Source organism: Somniosus microcephalus, chromosome 33 (assembly GCF_052327205.1).
Source record: "Somniosus microcephalus isolate GS21.2 chromosome 33, FLI_Smic_1.0, whole genome shotgun sequence".
NCBI classification, from domain to species: domain Eukaryota; kingdom Metazoa; phylum Chordata; class Chondrichthyes; order Squaliformes; family Somniosidae; genus Somniosus; species Somniosus microcephalus.
Window position 1 is genome coordinate 30,158,424 of NC_141019.1, and position 22,347 is coordinate 30,180,770.

Below are 22,347 nucleotides of genomic sequence, written 5' to 3' on the forward strand. Positions count from 1 at the left end.
CACTGAATATCTGACCCTCACCACAGAACGACATGTTATCCATGAAGCATCATTTAAAAAAATCAGAGTACTTTGTCCATCTCCTCATACCATGAATCATTTCACCAGGGGGATGTAACCTGCTGGTAGGCCTTGGTCAGTGTCTATCTGTGCACAGTCACTAGCAAGTGTGCCAGTGTTAGCTCTCCCTGAATTCTCCCTGTCCCTGTGGAAAAAGTACCAGGCTTCCAGACATTCTAGATGCAAATGAGCATGCTCCACTTAGAGCAGAGTGTAAACTAGTCAAAAACACAAGTTTTCCCAAACTGAATGCACATTTGGGTGATTTTAGTGGTCAGGAATATTGCTTGTCTGGACATTTTAAATTAACTAAAATTTCAAGAGGGATTGTGTCAGATGCCATTCTTTGAAAGCCGGTTTAGAAGACGATAAAGATCCCATGAATGACGAACAGAGTCATTCATCTCATTGCTATTTGAGAGATTGGGTGTAAACAAAATGGTTGCCACATTTGCCTGCACAATGACAGTGACTGTACTTGCATAGGATATACGGCACAGAAACAGGCCAGTCGGCCCAACCAGTCCATGCCGGCGTTTATGCTCCACACGAGCCTCCAGTCTTTCCTCATCTAACTATCAGTATAACCCTCTATTCCCTTCTCCCTCATGTTTGTCCAGCCTCCCCTTAAATGCATCTATACTATTCGCTTCAACCATTCCCTGTGGTAGCGAGTTCCACATTCTCACCACTATCTGGGTAAAGAAGTTTCTTCTGAATTCCCTATTGGATTTCTTGGTGACTATCTTATATTGATGGTCTCTAGTTATGTTCTTCCCCACAAGTGGAAACATTCTCTCTGTATCCACTCTTATCAAAACCTTTCACTCTCAAATCTATTAGATCACCCCTCAGCCTTCTTTTTTCAAGAGAAAATAAAGAGACTCAGGCTGTTCATCCTTTCCTGATATGTATACTTGGACGTGCACTTCATTGGATGTGAAATGGTTTGGGACCTCCCAAGTGATGCAATAAGGCACTGTATAAGCACAATATATAGAATAAGGATTTAACTGCATCTCGAATTAGGTCTCTATGATGCATGTTCTACCTTCTGAAGTCTAAAAATTTAAATCAGAGGCAATAATTGTTATTCTGGCATGGAGAGGGCAGAGGCTTGGGAACAGGTTGCTTAGCCATTTTCTTATAATGGTTTAGGTCGGCATGTTACAAGAGGCTTGTACTGTACAATCAGCCACAAGAGTGGTGTCATCAACTCTAAACCAACCTCAAAAGGTGAAGGGGGTGAGGGGTGGGGTGGAAAGAGAAGGGCTAGGAATCTGGAACACTCAACCCCCCCCCCCAAAAGGCTGTGGATGCTAGGGCAATTAGAGCTTTCAACACTGAGCACAATGGATTTTTGTTAGGTAAGGATATCACAGGATATGGAGCAAAGGCAGGTAAATCAGGTTGAGGTGCCAATCAACCATCATCTAATTGAAGGCTCGAGGGGGCTGAATGGCCTCCTCCTCTTCCTAATGTTCCTATGGGCATTATAGCTAAAGAGGAATGAAGGTGAACCTGCTGGATGATGAAAGAGCAGCAACACTGATCGGAACAGACATTGAGGAGAGGATAACTTGTTCATTTTGCCAACAAAAAATAAATAAATTGATTGCAAGTTTTGTTTTATTTTTTAAAATTGGGAAACCTAGGTAAAGAGAGCCAAGGGAAAGGCGTGAGGTTAAAAAGAATACGATCGAAGGTGAGGCACGTCAAATAGCAGTGATTAGATGATGCCAAATGTGAGGAGATTTAAAAGCTTGTAGGTCCTGGGAAAGAATGAATTAAGAGTAGGAAACTGTGATGAATCAATACAGGGAGGAGGAACAATGTGACGATGGTGCATTTGAGCTGAGGAGCGACAAGGGAGGAAAGTCTAAAGAAACAATGACCACAGTAGTGTTGATAAAATAGAAACAATGAGAGACAGACGGAGACAGAGACAAGAAAGCCAAGTGAGAAAGAGCAAGAGATTAAGAAATTGCATTTAGGTAGTGCCTTCCATGTTCTTAGGACCTCGCAAAGCACTTGAATGACTTATCTGAAGTGCAGTCACTGTTGTCTTTTTTGCCTACAAAACAGACAAGGACTCAACCATGGTTGCTGCCCCTGATTATTATTCAGCGTCTCCTGCTAGAAAGTGCGTACACAGACATTAAGCAAGAGCAGGATTGTGTGCAACTTGCGTGCGCACGGTCAAAGGGAGACGTTGAGAGCCATGATGCTGATCCCTAGTTATCAGGGGTTTGAGAAACGATTGGAGAGACTTGGACGTTTCAGTCTGGACAGGAAACATCAGCGAGGTGATCTTAGTGAAAGGAAAATTTCAGACTGATACCATGGAGCTCCTCTTCACACAGTGAGCAATACATGGAATGGATAGAGATGGGGAGGCGAAAATCCTGGAATCATTGAAGAACCAACTGGATGCTGCAATGGGAAACTTTAGGATATTTTTGGATGGAAGAATCAAGATGGACTGAATAACCTTCCTCATCTATAATTATCTTGTGAAATAGCCTGCCAGCACTCACCGTCTGAGCTCACACAAAGAATAGTCATTTGGGTAAGCTACTGGTGGACTGTGGAATTGTACCCAAACTACAAGTTTATGCTTTTAGGGGAGGGGGGCATATATAAAAATGACCTCAGATACAATGGGTGGCGGGGGGGGGGGGGGGGGACTGAAGAATAATAATTAAAGGCTGCGATGAAAACTTAAGGGGATAGTTATAACTGCACAAAATTGATGATTTTATCTGAACCTTTCCACTTCAGTTCAGCCTTATAGCTCATTCTCAGCCATCTGATATTCTTAATGCACTTGAATAAACACTTTCTAAGCTCAGACTTGACCAACCTCTGTTCCTTGGCTCGTATGTAATGGCAGTGCAATAAAAAAGTAAAGGGAACTTTTATTGAAATTCTAGCTAAGAAACAAGACCAATTCCCTCATACAAGTGTATTAGAGGCCAAGCAAGAGGGAGAAAGTCAGTCATCACCATGGTTATAGTTAAAAGATGCTAACTTAATCTGGTTTGGGTTACCTATAGGAAACAGACAGTGGCATTTGTAAATCAGATGAAGAGTCAAATTAACCAACGGGACTTGGAAGCTGCAAGTCGCCAAAGATTTCTCCCAGCTTTTGGACAAATACAGACAATCCATAAATTAGAATCATTAACAGACTAGGAGACGAACAAACTCCTTTTTTTTTGCCATTGCTGAATACAGCCATGATTGAGGGAAAACCAAAGAATCAAAATGGATGGCAGAACTGAACATAACTGGAAAGCCGAAAACTAAGTCATTGTGTATTGTGGGCCGCACAATCCCATGTTTGCCTGCAGAAGACAAAGGCATTTTACTTCATACATGAGGTAGCTTGAAATGAGAAGCTTCACATGGCTCATGGAGGCAGTCAGCATTAACCACCTTTGCTTATCAGTAGAGGCCAATTCATTAAATATATTCAAGAAGGAGTTAGATATATTTCTTAAGGCTAAAGTGATCAAGGGGTATGGGGAGAAGGCAGGGACAGGGTACTGAATTTGGATGATCAGCCATGATCGCATTGACTGGCGGAGCAGGCTCGAGGGGCCGAATGGCCTACTCCTGCTCCTATCTTCTATGGGACCAACTATTGGCGAAAGATGGGTTCAATAATAAAATGAACTGGGGAAGGTAAACTATGGTGGCCTTTTGTAGAACTGGTACATTTTGGTGTTCTTGTATCTTTGACTATTTTCACCACTTGTATTTACTGAAGTCCCACAAACCTTATGGAAAATTGAGTTTTCACCAAAAACAAAAACCCACGTTGAATCTGTGAATCTATACAACACAACTGTTGAAGGGGATGGGAGAGTTCCCGTTCTCATGCCTGATTTGGGTAAACTTACCGGTGCAAGCAACAGGCTGATCTGGAAGTGCACGGCAGGGAGCCTGAAGAAACAGGTGCGAAATAGTCTTTATAATCTTGCAAAATCTAGCCACCAGTTGGAAAAAAAGGCAACCTTGGAAATCGCATGAGAAAATGAAGAGCCAGCATGATGAGTACCAAAGAAGACAATTAGAAAAGCATCCTGGACTATTCTGGAACGGAGTAAATTGCATGTCGCTGTCTGCATTTGGTCTAGCTACCAGTAGCACAGTAATAACTGCAGCCTTGAGGGGCACCATCTTATACATCAGAGAGCAATATTTTCATTGCAATGTTCCAATGTGAATTGAGTCATGTGTCAGATCAGGGAAAGAGGTTTGCAAACCACTTTCCGTTTGAAACAGCACCACCTCTCTTTTCCAACTGTCGAGAGTTTGCATCTACAGCATTCAGTGCGGTTAAACCCCAAAAACTCCTGATGAAGCAACACCTTTAAGAGCATGCACAGTGGCATACTCAGCCCAGAGCTCACTGTACAATGCATTGCTCACTTTACAGTGACCTACACCGCTTAAAACATTAGGATGCATAGACAGATAGATAGATATCACACACCAGAACAATTGAAAGGAAGATGTGGAATACTCCCACTGCTACATGGATAGGAAGAGCTTTCCCTCCCAAATAAAATTCATTTCGAGATAGGAAAAAGAGTGAAACAGAAGCATCTGAAAACAGGGTTATAATGCTGAATGGCACGGTTTGATAAAACTTTATTCAAATATTCATGTTGCAGCAAAACAAATCAATCATCAAACTCACAGGCGGAAAATCAATCAGGCTGACATCTTTGACATATTCTTGGCCCAGGATTCATTCTCAGCGCCCTCAAGGTTAATCTGAAATGTGCAGGCTCCAGTGATCGGACTCCCCCCTCATCTCCCCTTCCCTCGATTGCCTTTTATCCGAAGCACATTGAGCAGCAGCCGGCACTCATGATGGCAGAACATGCACGCAGCACACATGACAAAAATACTAAAAGCCACTGCCGCATTGACTGGGACAGTCTTACCTTCAGTGAGGAGTGGGGGGGGAAAAAAACACAACGCGCACAAGAACCAAGACAATGGATCAAATATTAAAAACAGTCTTAACCAAACCCTTGCATGAAATGAATCAGCAACCTCCCATCCTATCCCCAAATCGACCATTTGTATATATAAAAAAATGAACAAAACACTAACCGTTAGATTCCGGGTTTCAGACACACACACACAACACAAAACACGACGTACTCCAGAGGTCAGACACAGTACCTGGTAACTTAGGGCACATTCAGATTCCTGACTGCCGGCCGGCATGGTTGAAGCTGCCAGAAATGTGGGTTGTCTTCGCTGCTGACTGAAGCCGAAAGCTGTCCGGCGGACAACTCAGCGCCCGCGGGAGGGAGGGAGGGTGTGCGTGCTGAGGCGAATCGAGTCCGGTTTGGCCCGAACCGAGCCAGCGACAACTCCGTCCGCACTCCACCAGCTGCACCAACCGCGCAAACGGCATCAGCACCAGCACCATCCTTATATCGTCTCTGAGTGGCTAAACGGCCGGCGGAGACGGCCAATCAGGACCTTTGGCCCTCTAATGTATGTGGAGGGGAGGGATGCTGGCGAAGAAGAAGCATTTGAGTGATTGACACAGGTTGGATGGGAGAGAATTTTATTTTAAAAAATGCAGCAATTGTAATTTTTTTTTAAAAATCCAAATAAAAGCTGTTCACTTATTATCCAGTTCATTATTTGATTTGAGTTATTTCAACCTGATAAAGTGTATGCTTTTTTCACATCTCCTCCCAAATAAGCTTTTGCAATATCTCGATAAACAAATCCAACTATGTGTAGGTGGCGTAGGTATCTTGCAGATGGAGAAAGAATAGCAGAGGTACTGGCCATAATCTTCCAATCCTCCTTAGAAACGGGAGTGGTGCCAGAGGACTGAAGAATTGCAAATGTTACACCCTTGTTCAAAAAAGGGTGTACTCTTTTGGATGCAACCTACACCAAATAAACTGTAACTAATATAACTTTAAATAAAAATTAACAAATTAAAATTCAAGGGCCGGGCGTGGAGGTGGTCCTCTCGGCTTACGCCGATGACGTGCTCCTCACGGTCACGGATCCCGCTGACTTGCGGAGGATGCGGGAATGCCAGCAGATTTACTCGGACGCATCCTCCGCCAAGATCAACTGGGAGAAATGTTCCGGACTCCTGGTGGGTCAGTGGCGGGTGGACTCCCTGCCGGAGGAGTTCAGGCCCTTTGCCTGGAGCACCACGCACCTCCTCTACTTGGGAGTCTACCTTAGCCCTGCCGAGGACGCCTGGCCGGCGAACTGGCAAGAGATGGAGGCCAAAGTCACCACTCGCTTAGGACGCTGGACAGGACTGCTCCGAGTGTTGTCCTACAGGGGTCGAGTGATGGTCATAAACCAACTGGTGGCCGCCATGGTGTGGTACCGGTTTGTCACTTTGATCCCTCCCCCTGCGTTTGTCGCCAAGATACAGAAGAAGCTCGTCGACTTCTTCTGGGACAAAAGGAAGCACTGGGTCTCTGCCACGGTTCTGAGTCTCCCGCTTAGGGAGGGCGGTCAGGCGCTGGTGTGCCTTCGCACCCAGGCTGCGACTTTCCGTCTTCAGACGCTGCAGAGATACCTGTACGTCGAGAATCCTCCAAGATGGTGTGCGCTGGCGACGTATTTTTTCCGCCAGCTGCACGGCCTCAATTATGACATGCAGCTCCTGTTTGTGAAAGTGGGCGGCACGCGTGCCGGCCTGCGGGAGCTGCCTGTCTTCTACCAGGAACTGCTATGGGTTTGGAACTACGTCGCTTCCAGGCGGAGCTCTCCCCCGTCAGGAATGGCGGCTGTCCTTCGGGAGCCGCTGTTCAGGAATCCGCACCTCCACGTCCGCGGGTTCGGGTGGCTGGCGGAACGCAGGGCTGTGCCTGGCAAGGTGACTAGAGTCGGGGACTTGCTCGATGGCGGAGGAGTGGGCTGGATGGCGCCGGAGGAGTTGGCGCGGCGCATGTCTTGGGCCAACATCCGGCTCGCGGTCAAAGCCATCGAGTCGATAAAAGCGAAACTGCACCCCGGCGCCACAAGGTGCATCGAGGCGGCTCAAGCGCGTGGGGCGATCCTGTCCGAGCTTTCCCCCGTTCGGACGGAATTCCTTATCGGCACCCAGCCCCGAAACTCCCCTCGGGAACCGGCGCCTCATAACTTGAGCTGTCTCGAGGAAATACCCTCCGTGCCTTTTCATTCCGCACGGAGGTGTTTCCTGTACGGGCTGCTCCTGCACACTTTCCACTTTGTCATCTTCGCCTGCCGTCTTGCCTTCCGGCGGAGGCGGAGGTCCCCGATGGAGGGCTCTCTATGCGGGAGTCCTCCCCTGTTCTATTGGGGACTTGGCCTGGAGGGTGTTGCACGGAGCAGTCCCGTGCAATATATTGTTAAGTAGGTTCACGGACTCCCAGACCGCCTGTTTTTTCTGCGGTCTGGAGGAGTCCGTTTTTCACGTATATGTTGAATGTGAGAGGTTGCAGCCCCTCTTCCATTATTTGAAGGGGCTGCTCCTTGATTTTTGGTTGCACTTCAGTCCCACGCTCTTGATCTACGGTCACCCGGTGCGGAGGGGAGCGGGCAGGTTGGAGGACCTCCTCGTGGGTCTGCTCCTGGGCCTGGCTAAAAAAGCCATCAATTGGTCCAGCCAGATTGCCTCCCTCTCTTCCGCGGCCATGTTCACGCCCAGGTGGCCCTGGAGATGGAGCACGCGGTGTCCGCCGGCGCGCTCAAGCACTTCCATGACCGGTGGGCGCCGCGGGGACTGGAGTGCATAATTGGATTGGACAACCAAATTTTAATTTGATTTGCTAAGGTTTATTTAAAGTTTTAGAGGTTTATTTACAGTTTATTTGTTTAATTTATTTGGTCCATTAATAGAGGAACAAATTAAAATTGTGTTGGCCGGGGTGATGATGCACTCCAGTCCCTGCAGCGCCCACTGGTCGCGGAAGGTCTTGAGCGTGCCAGCGGACACCACGTACTCCATCTCCAGGGCCACCAAAAAAAAGGGTGTAAAGATAAACCCAGCAACTATAGGCCAGTCAGTTTAACCTCTGTAGTGGGGAAGCTTTTAGAAACAATAATCAGGGACAAAATGAACAGGCAGTTGGCCAAGTGTGGATTAATTAAGGAAAGCCAGCACGGATTTGTTAAAGGCAAATCATGTTTAACCAACTTGATTGAGTTCTTTGATGAGGCAATGCAGTTGATGTGGTGTACATGGATTTCCAAAAGGCGTTCAACAAAGTGCCACATAATAGGCTTGCCAGCAAAGTTGAAGCCCATGGAATAAAGGGGACAGTGGCAGCATGGATATGAAATTGGCTAAGTGACAGGAAACAGAGAGTAGTGGTGAATGGTAGTTTTTCAGACTAGAGGAAGGTATACAGTGGTGTTCCCCAGTGTCGGTACTAGGACCACTGCTTTTCTTCATATATATTAATGACTTGGATGTGGGTGTACATGACACAAAACTTGGAAGTATAGTGAACAGTGAGGAGGACAGTGATAGACTTCAAGAGGACATAGACAGGCTGGTGGAATGGGCGGACACGTGGAAGATGAAATTTAATGCAGAAAAATGCGAAGTGATACATTTTGGTAGAAAGAATGAGAAAAGGAAATATAAACTAAAGGGTACAATCCTAAAGGGGGTGCATGAACAGGGAGACCTGGGGGTATATGTGCACAAATCATTGAAGGTGGCAGGGCAGGTTGAGAAAGCAGTTAAAAAAGCTTATGGGATCCTGGCCTTCACGAATAGAGGTATAGAGTACAAAAGTGTGGAAATGATGATGAACCTGTATGAAACACTGGTTCGGCCTCAACTGGAGTATTGTGTCCAATTCTGGACACCGCACTTTAGGAAGGATATGAAGGCCTTGGAGAGGGTGCAGAAAAGATTTACGAGAATGATTCCAGGAATGAGGGATGTTCCTGGGACTAGGGACAGGGTCACTGGCTAAAGCTTGGAAGTCTAAGCAGAGCCAGGCCTGGTTAGTACCTGGAGGAGTGACCATCAGGGATAGACCAGGTGCAGAAGGTCACGGAAAGAGCCCCGAGGAGGGGCGGTCGGTGAGAAGGTCACAGAAGGAGCCCCGGGAGGGGTGGCTGGTGAGCAGGCCCGGGTGTTGGGCTGAAGATTGTCGGACAGGAGGAATGGTGGAAATGGAATGGCGGCGCGCACATACGCAGCGGCTTTGCTTCTCCCAGGACAGTGCTATCTACGTTTAATGTTAATGTTATTTGTACTGGACTCATGGGAGCTTGCAAAATCACATTTCGTTGTTCATGTACAATGACAATAAAGTTGAATTATTATTCAGTTACGTGGATAGACTGGAGAAGCTGGAGTTGTTCTCCTTAGAGCAGAGAACCTTGCGAGGAGATTTGATAGAGATGTTCAAAATCATGATGGGTCTAGAGAGAGAGAGACTGCTCCCATTGGCGGAAGGGTCGAGAACCAGAGGACACAGATTTAAGGTGATTGACAAAAGAACCAAAGGCGACATGAGGAAAAACTTTTTTACGCAGCGAGTGGTTAGGATCTGGAATGCACTGCCTGAAAGGGTGGTGGAGGCAGATTCAATCGTGGCTTTCAAAAGGGAATTGGATCAGTACCTGAAAGAAAAAAATTTGCAGAGCTGCGGGGAAAGGGCGAGGGTGTGGGACTAGCTGAAGTGCTCTTGCAGAGAGCCGGCACGGGCTCGACGGGCCGAATGGCCTTCTTCCGTGCTGTAACCATTCTATGATTTTATGAAAGTGCAATATGTGGCAAAAGAAAGACTTGCATTTCTATCGCGCTTTCCACAACCACCAGACGTCCCAAAGCGCTTTACAGCCAATGAAGTACATTTTGAAGTGTAGTCACTGTTGTAATGTGGGAAATGCAGCAGCCAATTTGCGCACAGCAAGCTCCCACAAACAGCAATGTGATAATGACCAGATAATCTGTTTTTGTGATGTTGATTGAGGGATAAATATTGGCCCCAGGACACTGGGGAGAACTCCCCTGCTCTTCTTCGAAATAGTGCCATGGGATCTTTTACGTCCACCTGAGAGAGCAGACGGGAGTCTCGGTTTAATGTCTCATCCGAAAGACGGCACCTCGGACAGTGCAGCACTCCCTCAGCACTGCACTGAAGTGTCAGCCTAGATTTTTGTGCTCAAGAGTGAGACTTAAACCCACAACCTTCTGACTCAGAGGCAAGAGTGCTACCCACCGAGCCACAGCCGAGACTGTAGAAGAAACACATTAGACAGTGAGTTATACACAGGGCAATGTACAGAATATGTGAATGCGGTCATTCCTAATTAAAGGGGGAAATCGCCCCCATGAAGTGTGTCTGGCAACCCATTCCTTTTGTTTACAAATGCGTAAAACTATAAATGGTATAAACCACATCCCCATGTCAGTTGTGTGCAATGCTGTTAAGACAATGTCCTACTGACAATTCTCCTCTCAAAAATAGAAATAGTTTGTCAAACACTTGTTAAGAAATGGAACATAGTTGCCCACCAATCCTTTAAAATTACCCTTGATGATTCCAAAATCTGACCAAAATTTTCAAATCTAAACAAGGCAAACATGGCACTGCTTCGGGGTTTTTATTCGTTGCATCCTGCGTCTCTGTCTTCTCACCCTTAAATGTATCAATTCAAGATCAGAAGCTTCGGCAGCCTATTACCTCCCACTGTATTCCCCAAGTGGATGTAAAAGTGAGTGTGTCACTCTTCCTTCACAATGAGAAGGAAGATGCAACAGTGGAAGTTGTGAAGGGAGCCAGTAACAATTGGAACTAAATAAAAATCTATATTCGATAACAGAGCATTAGATTTTCCATGTTTCAAATTGAGAAAGGGCCAAGATCCATGGTGCAGGACATCATCAAGTTTGAAGAGTAGGAGGAGAAGACGGGGTAAATCAGCAGTTCAGTGATACCAAGCTTGGATTTTACAAGCCTGCACATTGTAAAAGAAAAGACTTGCAATTCTATAGCACCTATCATGACCTCAGGACATCCCAAAGCGCTTTACATCCCAAAGCATTCCCTCAGTACCGCCCCTCCGACAGTGCGGCGCTCCCTCAGTACTGCCCCTCCGACAGTGCAGCGCTCCCTCAGTACTGCCCCTCCGACAGTGCGGCACTCCCTCAGTACTGCCCCAGCGACAGTGCGGTGCTCCCTCAGTACCGCCCCTCCGACAGTGCGGCGCTCCCTCAGTACTGCCCCTCCGACACTGCGGCGCTCCCTCAGTACCGCCCCTCCGACAGTGCAGCACTCTCTCAGTACTGCCCCTCAGACAATGCAGCACTCCCTCACTACTGCCCCTCTGACAGTGCAGCATTCCCTCAGTACTGCCCCTCCGACAGTGCAGCGCTCGCTCAGTACCGCCCCTGACAGTGCGACGCTCCCTCACTACTGCCCCTTCAACAGTGCGGCGCTCCCTCAGCACTGCACTGGAGTGTCAGCCTAGATTTTTGTGCTCAAGTAGAAGGATGGGAAGGCTGAAAGAGGTAAGGAGTTCCCCCGATCTGGATTTGTAACAGTTTTTTTTTTAATGTGAAGTTCAACTGTAACTTATTCTCTGAAGTGGTCAGCAATGTTCCCGCTAAGGTGCCGATGTGCACATCCGCTCAGTAATCTGCAAGGTCCCGCGCAAGCTGCTCACCAGCTTTTACATTGTAAATACCGCACATGCACTGAAATTTAAAGGGACCGCGCATTGAAAGAAACAGACCGCGCAGAACAAAGCACAGCTTACAGGGAACATTGGTGGTCAGTGAAGCTCCTCCCATTACAATCAGACTTGGATCAAATAACTTAATTTTGTCCATCTCAATTCAGAAACAGAATTTCACTGGCTTTCAATGTGACCCCTCAAACAGTTAAAACACCCACCTAGCTCTCATTCAAAAGGAAGGTAGGCCCTGAAATGCCAGCGTGGCCTATTAGAATATAAACATTTAACATCATTTGAAGAAGATTCCTTCCTTCCCTATTTAAACAGAGGTTTTGGCCGGTTTAAAAACTAAATGGGTTAAGGGCTCCTTTAAAACAAGTAAATTAACTTCTTCATAAAAATAACATGGATTAGAATTTCAGACAGACACATTAAGCACTCATACCCTAATATCCGACAGCATAATGTCATGCCCCGCATTCCTTAATTGGCATTGTTGACAATGGAATCACTAATATTGGGATCCTGCCAGTTAAAAATGCGTGGGCTATTAAACATAGAACTGCACGTAGACTCTTAGTTCCCAACTGCTGAACACATAGTCCTTAACCCTTCAAGTGTGGATATTGTTATGCAAACACCATATGGAGCACCCTCACCATCAGCCATGCCCACAGGCTGGAAAAGAAAATCCAATTCTAGAGTAAAACCATCCCCACAAACTCCTCACTGTACAGGGTTATGATAATGTGAGTAGTATGCCTCAGAGACATGGACCATGTACAGCAGGCACCTCAAAGCACTGGAGAGGTACCACCAACGCTGCCTCCGCAAGATTCTGCAAATTCATTGGCAGGATAGACGCACCAACGTCGGCGTTCTTGCTCAGGCCAACGTCCCCAGCATCGAAGCTTTGACCACGCTCGATCAGCTCCGATGGACGGGTCACATTGTCCGCATGCCCGATATGAGACTCCCAAAACAAGCGCTCTACTCGAAGCTCCGGCACAGCAAGAGAGCCCCAGGTAGGCAGAGGAAACGCTTCAAGGACACCCTCAAAGCCTCCTTGAAAAAGTGTAACATCCCCACCGACACCTGGGAATCCCTGGCCCAAGACTGCACAAAGTGGAGGAGAAGCATCCGGGAAGGCGCCGAACACCTCCAGTCTCTTCGCCGGGAGCAAGCGGAAGCCAAGCGCAGGCAGCGCAAGGAGCGCACGTCAACCCAAGCACCCCACCCACCCGTCCCTTCAACCACCGTCTGCCCCACCTGTGACAGAGACTGTAGGTCCCGCATTGGACTAATCAGTCACCTGAGAACTCATTTTTAATGTGGAAGCAAGTCATCCTCAGTTCCGAGGCACTGCCTAAGAAGAAGAAGAAGCAGAAGAAGAGTGGTCGATTGTTTCCACTGGTCAGTGAGATGGTAAAGAGAGCACAAATTGAAGGCCATCACAGAAAGAGTTAAAGGGGAGGTTAGAAAAAAACCATCTATACACAGATTAGGATGTGGAATTCTCTGCCACAAACCGTTGTTGAAGTTGAGTCCATAAATTCTTTTAAAAGGAATTAAATAGTTGCTCGGAAAATTAGGATTATTAAAGGTTATGGGAAGGGAGCAGGAAAGCGGGATTAAACTAGGTGGCAAATGTGAAGAAAAACATGGACACAAACTTGATGGGCTGAATGGCCTGTATCTCCTGGTGTCCTGGTCAACGTTCCAGCGGCTGTGTTTGCCAACGTAACAGTCACTCCAAAAGGAAAAAGTCATCCATTGGGCAAAGCGCTTTGAGACATTTCAGAGTGATGAGGCGTTATATAAACGCAGATATTATTAGTTTCGCTGCTGCTACCCTCCCCACGGCCAGCTTCAACACGTCCAGAGCACAGCCATGCATCGCTGCTTCCCATTCATTGACTTGCAACAGACGACGGGGCTACATTCTACTCTGTTTGCTCATTGTAGCGCAATGTCCCTGACTTTTAAACCCACCTCTACTTTTTGAGGGGGGTTAAAATTAAGAAATGGGGAAAATACTTTCCCAGATACTTTAGAAAAGTTAAAAATGTAAGAACTTTAAGAAACCACAATACTACGTGCAGTAAATCTTAAATTAGTAAGAATTTAAAATGGCAGAGAGGGGTTTTAACACGTGCGGATTACCTCTGGAACAGGTAATGTGCTCGAGTGTTAATGCACCTCTCCTGCAGACCGTAACCCAACTCCTGAAGTTTGGAATGGGACCGTTGGGAGAAATTTAACACAAGCGTTGTAAGATAGAGTTGAGCATTATTTTATCTGCAGGACAAGGGGAAGTGGGTACAAACTGGTAAAAGGCAAGCTCCAGACTGCTGTTAGGAAGATCTTCTTCAAAGAGTAATCAATACCTGGAATAGTATTCTGGTTGGGTAGTGGGGTAAAAACGACACCCAAGGAACAATTAGATACTGTGCTGGTGGGGATGGAGGTGGGGGTTTTATGAAAAGATGAACTGCTTGGAAAAATGGCCTCTCCTATCCGTACTGATCTTTGCAACTGGCCACCGAGTATCACTGCAGACACAACCCAATCATCTCAGCTCCAATGAAAAAAGCCCATAGCTCTCAAGTTTCGTTTTGTAACTGTAACCCCCTCGTCCCTGGTAACATGCGAGTGAATCTACACTGTATCTTTTTGATTGCTTCTATATCATTCCTGTAATGTATTGGGGAAGGGGGTGGGGGGAGGGGGGGGTGGTGGGACAGAAAAGGGTTGGTCAAGTATTACAAAAAGAAAATACTGCAGATGCTGGAAATCTGAAATAAAAACAGAAAATGCTGGAGATACTCAGCAGGTCAGGCAGCATCCGTGAAGAGAGGAAACAGAGTTAACCTTTTGTCAGAACTTGGTCAAGTATTAGGTGTGTTAAATCAAGTCAAGTCAAAACAAAACAATACCTTCTGAAAAGATTTGGGTACGTTATAATCTCTCTGCTTCTTTCATCCCTAAACCGTCATTTTTACCTTTCCCTCTATCCTAAGCCTTTTTCACCTGCCAACATGTCAACTCCAGCTGGGAGAGAGCAGAATGACGACAACTGCAAACACCTCCCCGGCCTACACTGTTCAAAGGATCAGCCAGCAGGGGGCGGACAATACCCATAATTACACGTGGGTCGACCTCGCCTGTCAGATCTATTCAAGAGATTAGGACAATGCCTCACAGCTTTTCCACTGATCAACCTTCTCAAACGTGAGCTAAATTTACAGAGATATGCGTTGTAATTATTGTTGAAGAGAGCTGTTTGGACAGAATCTCAAAGGCATGTTTACAATGAGTCCTTGTCCAAAACTACCTTATAGATGCAGTAAAAGTACAGGAAATAGTAGATCTAATACAAATTAATACATCATTTGGCAGAGTGTTTTTAGTTTATGCACAGTTTACATCTTGCAGTGAACACTTGTGTTGCCAGAAGATAGGTGCAGCAATGCTTAGTACCATGGAGTAGTTAATCCACGCCCCCCGCAATGGTTCTGTACCTCTCAGCTGGGCTTACAGGGGAGGTACGGTGCTTCTCCAAGTGAAAAATGGGAAAGTCAGAACACAAATGAATTTGAGGCCCACTCTCCCAGGCTTCCCACCAGCCTGAATGACAACTGGGGTTGCCAACCCTCCAGGGCTGACCTGGAGTCTCCAGGAATTAAAGATTCATCTTCTGGACACTGCTGTGAGCAAGCAGGGAGAAAAATCCTAGGGAGCATTAAAAAATGTGTTTTATTTTCATTGTCTTTGCACACTTTTGTTTATTAGTTCTAAAAATCTTGGAGATGGGGAAGCAGGCAGTTTCAGCGGGCGGGGCGGTTGGAAGCAGGAGGTCATGTGAGCAAACCTCCAGGAATCGGCCCAACCAGAGTTGGCAACCCTCTCGACAACAGCATTCTCAGAGACTTGGGGAAATAGTAGTTCAGTTTTATTCACCTCCCCATCTTTCTGCACACTATTCCCAGGACTGGGAGACATGATGCTCCCAGGATTCTGCCAATCCCATTCAGGAGTTGGTTGTTGGTTGCACGAGACCCAGGATGCCTCAACGGCTCATTTTCTGTCCCTGTGGGAGCCTCCATTCTGTGAACACACTTTGCTAGAGGTTAGGAACTCGACAGGGAGATTTGTGAGTTGAAATATTCTACTGCCCAGTGGCACAAGGCATTGGGGAACAAGGTGTCAACTGTTTCACTATTGAACCAGAAACAGCAGCTGGACATGCAAATCTGGTAAATTAACAGACAGAGCCGATACATTTCAAAGCAAATCCAGAGGTAAGCTCATTACTTTGAATGTCTAGCCAGGTTAAATTAAATTAACATCTGTTTCTTAGTACCTAATGCAGGTTTACAGATTTCACTTGATAACACGAATGATGTCAAGATTTAATCAATACAATAACCACTTTTGTTTTTGGATGGATTCTAAAGAGACCCGATTTTCATTAAAAAGTGTTTGTAGATCAAACGATGGCATAGGTCAGATCAAATCACATCACGTTCCATAACTTGTGTGGAACGTCATTGCTACAGAAATGATGCATGACTTCTTCGGGCTCTTTTCTTTTCTCTCTCCCCCCACTTCCCTTGCCAAAAATTAAAAGTTTGCCAAACAATTTTCATGACGCTAATGACCTTCCAGTAAAAATAAATGCGATTTTAAGATATTAAAATCTCCGTGGCCTTGAAATCACACTGTGCAAATATGACTGTATGGGTTAACACCGCCATCAAAAGGGAGGTCAAAATTGACACAGCTCAACTTCAAGGCATCATAGTGCAAGTAAATTTAAATCACCCATGGTCTCACTTCTGGAATATAGTATCACGATTTTAATCTCAACCTAAAATATAGGTTTACTAAAATGGCATGATATTAATATTTAGCACACTTATCTATGATAATAAAATTCTTGTACTTGATGGACTATTGTACTTCCCTTTCATTCCTCCAACCACTAGACGGCACTGTTACCATTCCTAACTTGTGTCTCCCCGCTCTCTTCGCCACGCGCCCAATAGAAGCTATATTATTTTTAAAGTTTACGCATTTAAAAAAACACAAGCCATTTCTACTAAAAAGTTTACTTTTACAATCTCTCCCTGCTGGATTCAAACTGCTTCCGACTCAGAGACCCCTCACTGCCTGACCGCACATGCTGCCCACTCCAATGGTTCCGCTGATCTACCCAATAAGATGCACTGCAACCTGCTTTGAAGTCTCCGGCCATTGGACCTGTGGCCTCCCACCCTCTCAAGCTAATCTTCGTAACTTTAGATCACCATCACCTTCCTCATTCCTGCTTCTCCTCTTCATACCTTATCTTCACCAAGTGTACAAAACAGGCCCTTTTTAAACAGAAGATTGCACTTCAGTGCACAGTGCTGGTTCTACAGCACAGCAAAGATAAGGCACCAAAAGGAAAAGCAAGAGCAAGGTGAGTGGGAGCCTGGCCATTGCAAACACAGACAGGGCAGCACTGATAGATAATCGGATGGCACTATAACGCTATACTCTAACTGAGGTCTTTATTAAGGGCCCTGGTACTTTGCCTTCCTTTAGCCTAACTAACTTAACTGACCAGAGCACTGTACAGTTTGATCATTGCTTCCGCGGACTTATATTCTACTGTTTTGGCCGTGTAGTTCAACATTCCATTTGCCTTCTTGATTGCTGGTCGCATTGGCTGGACTTGTTTTGCATCGAGTCTACTAAATCCCCCAGATTCAACTGTCCCCTACTCAGTCTGGCGTCACCTGCAAATCTGACCATTTTACATTCCGGTCGCCTGTCATTTTAATTCACCGCCCCATTCCCACTCAGACCTCGCTGTACTCGGGCTCTTGCATTGTTCCACGGAAGCTCAACGTAAACTCGAGGAACAGCACCTCATCTTCCGATTAGGCACTTTACAGCCTTCCGGACTCAATATCGAGTTCAACAATTTCAGATCATAACCTCGGCCCCTATTATATTTTTACTTATTTTTTATCCACATCTTTGTTTTGGCCCTTTTCCCTCCCCCCTTTTTTTCTCTCTCCCACATGGCAGCTGTCTCCCATTCTGCCAGCGCATTTCACACCTAATCTAGAGCCGTCTTTTGTCTCCACTAGTCCTATCACCATCTCGTCTCGTTTTGAATACCTCTTAATGTCTCTTCACTTCTCTTTTGTTCTCTCCCAGCCTGGCCTTTCAATCTATTTCATTTCCTGTGCTTTTCCAGTCTTGACAAAGGGTTTCGACCTGAAACGTTGACTCTATTTTCGCTCCACGGATGTTGCCTGGCCTGCTGAGTTTTTCCAGCATTTTCTGTTGTTATTTCAGTTTACATTGAGCTTCAGAATCCAAACTCTTAATATAAATTAGAAACAGTCAATATTAATATCGTGTAAATGAAATATCGATGAATGTAATGAATTTTTATTATATACTCATCGGATGTAAAGCGCTTTGAGACTTTTGAGAGACGCGATAAGACGCTATGTAAATGCAAGACTTTCTTTTAAAAAGTGATTGAAAGCTGCATTTGATGAGGTCATGACAGGAAGACAGTCACCTTTTAGAAATTTCCGACATCAGTAAAGGGATAGCCAGCAGTTTTGTTCCTTCCCGTAGAGCGCTTGCTACCAGTGACAGAGCTCGCAGCACGAGAACAAGGACAAGTGAAGGGCATCACTGAAATTATCTCTTCATTCCCCTCCAGCAGATGGGGCACAGCTCCATTTATTCACAGTACTGAGAACACTGCTCTGTATCCCTCAAGTCTTTGAGCAGAACACAGCAACACGGATTAATTCAGCGGCCCCAAGACCAGCAGAGCACACACTACTTAAATATTAAACCTGCTCTGTTACACGACTTGTTTCTCTCTAAACATTTGGAAGCTGGAAGCTTAAAACATTAGCCTTTACAATCAAGGCTCTATGATAGATGTCAGGAGCTCATTACTAGAGTAAATCACTTTGAGCACTTCATAGACACAAGGCATTTAAAAAAAAATTTAAGCACACGTCAAGTTTAAGGCTTTTACAGTGTTTCAGTCCCACCTACCCCTTATCCGATGATTTCCCAATTAACATGATATGTAAAGACTGGCTCACTATCATATCTGTCACTCCGCCTGACTCAAAGACAGTATAGCGTGAAACAGGGAGCACTTGGATTGAAGGTGCACTCAGTAAATACTGTACTTATAGCGAAATAAAATGAGAAGTGGATGTTTTTGTTTCAAAGCAGACCACTCGTTAACCTGCCGGCATTAGCTATTTGGGTCATTTATGGGGCCCTTACCTTATGGTTTTTGCATTGGTATGAAACAGTTTCACATGCACAGTGGGCACAAGAGCAGGAGCACGACTTGGGAGTCAGGTCAGTGATCTGCACAGAAGCCAAGAGGTGTGAAGGCAGATTCACAAAGCAAAAGGATAATGCCATTAACTTCCTTTGAACTGTATAAAAACACGATTTGGAATGGAATTTAAAATGGCATTTGGAAGCCATAGAGATACTTCTTATAGCGGGAAGACAGTACAGTGGGTCTGCTGGCCTGAGCAGGCTGTGACTACAGTATAAATGGCCCCTTAGATTTATGGAGTCAATCAAATACATAGAAACATAGAAGATAGGAGCAGGAGTAGGCCATTCGGCCCCTCGAGCCTGCTCCACCATTCAATGAGATCATGGCTGATCATCCAAATTCAGTACCCTGTCCCTGCCTTCTCCCCATATCCCTTGATCCCTTTAGCCTTAAGAAATATATCTAACTCCTTCTTGAATGTATTTAATGAATTGGCCTCAACTGCCTTGTGTGGTAGAGAATTCCACAGGTTCACCACTCTCTGGGTGAAGAAATTCCTCCTCATCTCAGTCCTAAATGGCTTACCCCTTATCCTTAGACTGTGACCCCTGGTTCTGGACTCCCCCGCCATCGGGAACATCCTTCCTGCATCTAGTCCTGTTAGAATTTTATAAGTTAGAATAGTTAGAAAGCAGAATTCAGTTATTGAAATAATTTGAAACTTAAGCAAGGGTCTCACCTTCCAGGCTAACGGGGCCACCATGTTAACAATGGGCAAAGCGCAAGGACATAAAACAGACTAAAATCCTGCAATTCACACAAATCATTGCAACAAAAATGATGCATGGCTCCTCACCCTCTCCACCAGCCACCCAACCCCCGCCCCCCCCCCCGACCCCAAAAAGGCACCCCCACAAGCTGTGACAGAGCAGAATTGTTCGAGTCTAACAGTACATGGACTTAAGCTCTCAGGCTGGCTCCACGACTAAACGCACCACCTGGTATGGTACATAGCCATAGAGACCTGGAATGGCTCACGTTTCATCCCCAGGCCGTGCTGAGTTAGCTGACCTCAGCTGGGGCATCTGTTAGGTTGCCTACAATTAGCTTCAACCTCCCCGAGCTAGAGCTTGGGAGTGGGGGGGGGGGGAATAAAGCAGGAAAGAAATGGAAGATAAAAAATCAACCCGAGATCCTGGCCACTATCCAGTGGCTCCTGCGTGTGTGTGGACAGAGGGCGAGGGCGGCATCAGGTTCGGGTGTGATGCCCCCCAGAGTTGAATATTCTGATAGTACTCACCATCTAGGCTCATGCATGAAAAGTGACCACCAGGGAGTTGCCAGTTTCCATGGAACTGTACCCAAGTATGAGTCACCACCTTCTGAAAGGAGTGGAGAGGCTTGGAAGAATTTAAAACATTTTTAAAAGGCGGATGGATTAGCTGTTCGCAGTAACGACTGGACAAAGCGGGATTAGAGCACTGGTCCATCACAGAGAACATCCTCTAAACTGCTGCAGTCAACAAGTCTTAATTGAAAGGGCGCATGGCAGTATCTGGGAGAAACCCACTAAATCCAGGTCCACTGGATAACAAAGACTAAATAATTCACACTCTGCCATGCAATTCCAGGATTTGTATCACTGTTTTGGGGAAAATCACATTCCCGGATTCCATCCTCTCTCTTGCGAAAACCACAAATCAATGACCTCAACTGAAACCTTGGCTAAACCGTCCTGCAATGGACTATGTACAAGGAGGTACAGAACAATGTACTTCTGATGGTAGCAGACCTGACTCTTAATTCATTTGATTGAAGAAAACTATTACTTTATGATAAAGAATTAAAAAATCACTGGCTGCTATAAAATCACACCATTATACAAATAACAACAGAGAATGCTGGAAAAACTCAGCAGGTCATTATACAAATCCTAATCTTGCTCAGACTCGGTGTGGATTCACAACCTTTAATAGAGTTCTACTGCCCTCTGCTGTAATTAATAAGTAACTGCACCACAGTCCTTACACCCAGGACCTTTCAGTTTGAATTAGCTACCATTTTGATCTCTGGGTTAATAAGAAGAAAGACTTGCATTTCTATCGCGCCTTTCACGACCTCGGAACGTCCCAAAGGGGTTTACAGCCAATGAAGTACTTTTTGAAGTGTAGTCACTGTTGTAATGTAGGAAACGCGGCAGCCAATTTGCGCACAGCAAGCTCCCACAAACAGCAATGTGATAATGACCAGATCATCTGTTTTTAGTGGTTGTAATATAAAGTTAAATCAGACGGAGACTGAAGAAGGGACTCCTTTTAAAGTGACTGGGGGAGTTGTAATAAAGTCACAACTGAAACATTAAATTGGGATGTATGCGTCTCCCACAGAACGCACATACTGAACTATGCAGTGAGAACACTTCCTGTACAAGGGACAGATGGCAAGATTTTCTGCAACTGTCCTAACCCTTGATGTTGGCAAGGATGGGAAGGCCAGAGTAAATGTTGCCTCTCGCAGAAGCTGCTGAGTGGACACGAGTTTCACAAAAGAGCAATTCTGCCAGGATTTCTAAATATAAAATTGCTCGTCTGAGAGATCACGTTGTCAGTCATCCAAATTATTTCTTTACACTTGCTAAAATAATTTAACTAGAGGAAGTGAATCAGGGAATAAGATGCAGTGTAGGTATAGCAGAGGTGGTCAGTGGGGTAGGGAAGATCTGCTAGCGAGGATCAGTGCAACAGAAAGCAAGGCAACACTGAGGGATCAGGAAGTGAGTTAGCACCATTTCTTACAAGCCTGTCAACTTCTGTTTTTCAGCTTCACCAATGCTACAAAATAGCTCAGTCTGGCAAGATGGTGTGAGGAATTTAATATTTGTTCAGCTGAATTGAATTTCTTATTGCCGAAGCTTCCTTTATGCTACAAGTTCAACATGGCCAGCATAGTGATTATTTACCAATCTCAGCCAGAGTTCCCCCATCAGCTCTTCTGTACAGACCACCGATACAGGACTGGGAAAAAATCACGCTGCAGCTCAACAATACTGAGCCTTGGAACAAGCCCATCCACTTTCTTTCTGAGAACCAGCCAGCAGATTCATTTCCAGATAACTCGCTCAGTGGAAAATCAGATCTGCGTTGTCTAATACAGCTTACATTCTGAGGGTGTAGGTTGAGGTAACCTAAATTTGAGGTGGGCCACAAAGAAGGTGGAAGGAGGAAGCTCGCAATGCAGCACCAGGTCTAGAGCAGAGGCAGGGCCTACAACTGGGTTTTGAAACAGCA

The 22,347-nt window shown here is 45.6% G+C and overlaps 1 protein-coding gene across 3 annotated transcripts in view; it reads right to left on the reverse strand.

Moving 5' to 3' along the window:
- The window catches only part of LOC147097075 (electroneutral sodium bicarbonate exchanger 1-like), a 197,199-nt gene extending 191,690 nt beyond the window's left edge, over positions 1-5,509 (reverse strand). For 2 of the 3 annotated variants that reach the window (XM_085972875.1, XM_085972873.1), the window contains exon 1: positions 5,263-5,505. In XM_085972875.1, the coding sequence (XP_085829001.1) occupies positions 5,263-5,307 (45 nt within the window). In that variant the 5' untranslated portion in view covers positions 5,308-5,505. Of the gene's footprint in view, positions 1-5,262 lie in introns of all 3 variants that reach the window. The other variant, XM_085972876.1, reaches the window with a different exon arrangement.
- Positions 5,510-22,347: the final 16,838 nt, after the last annotated feature.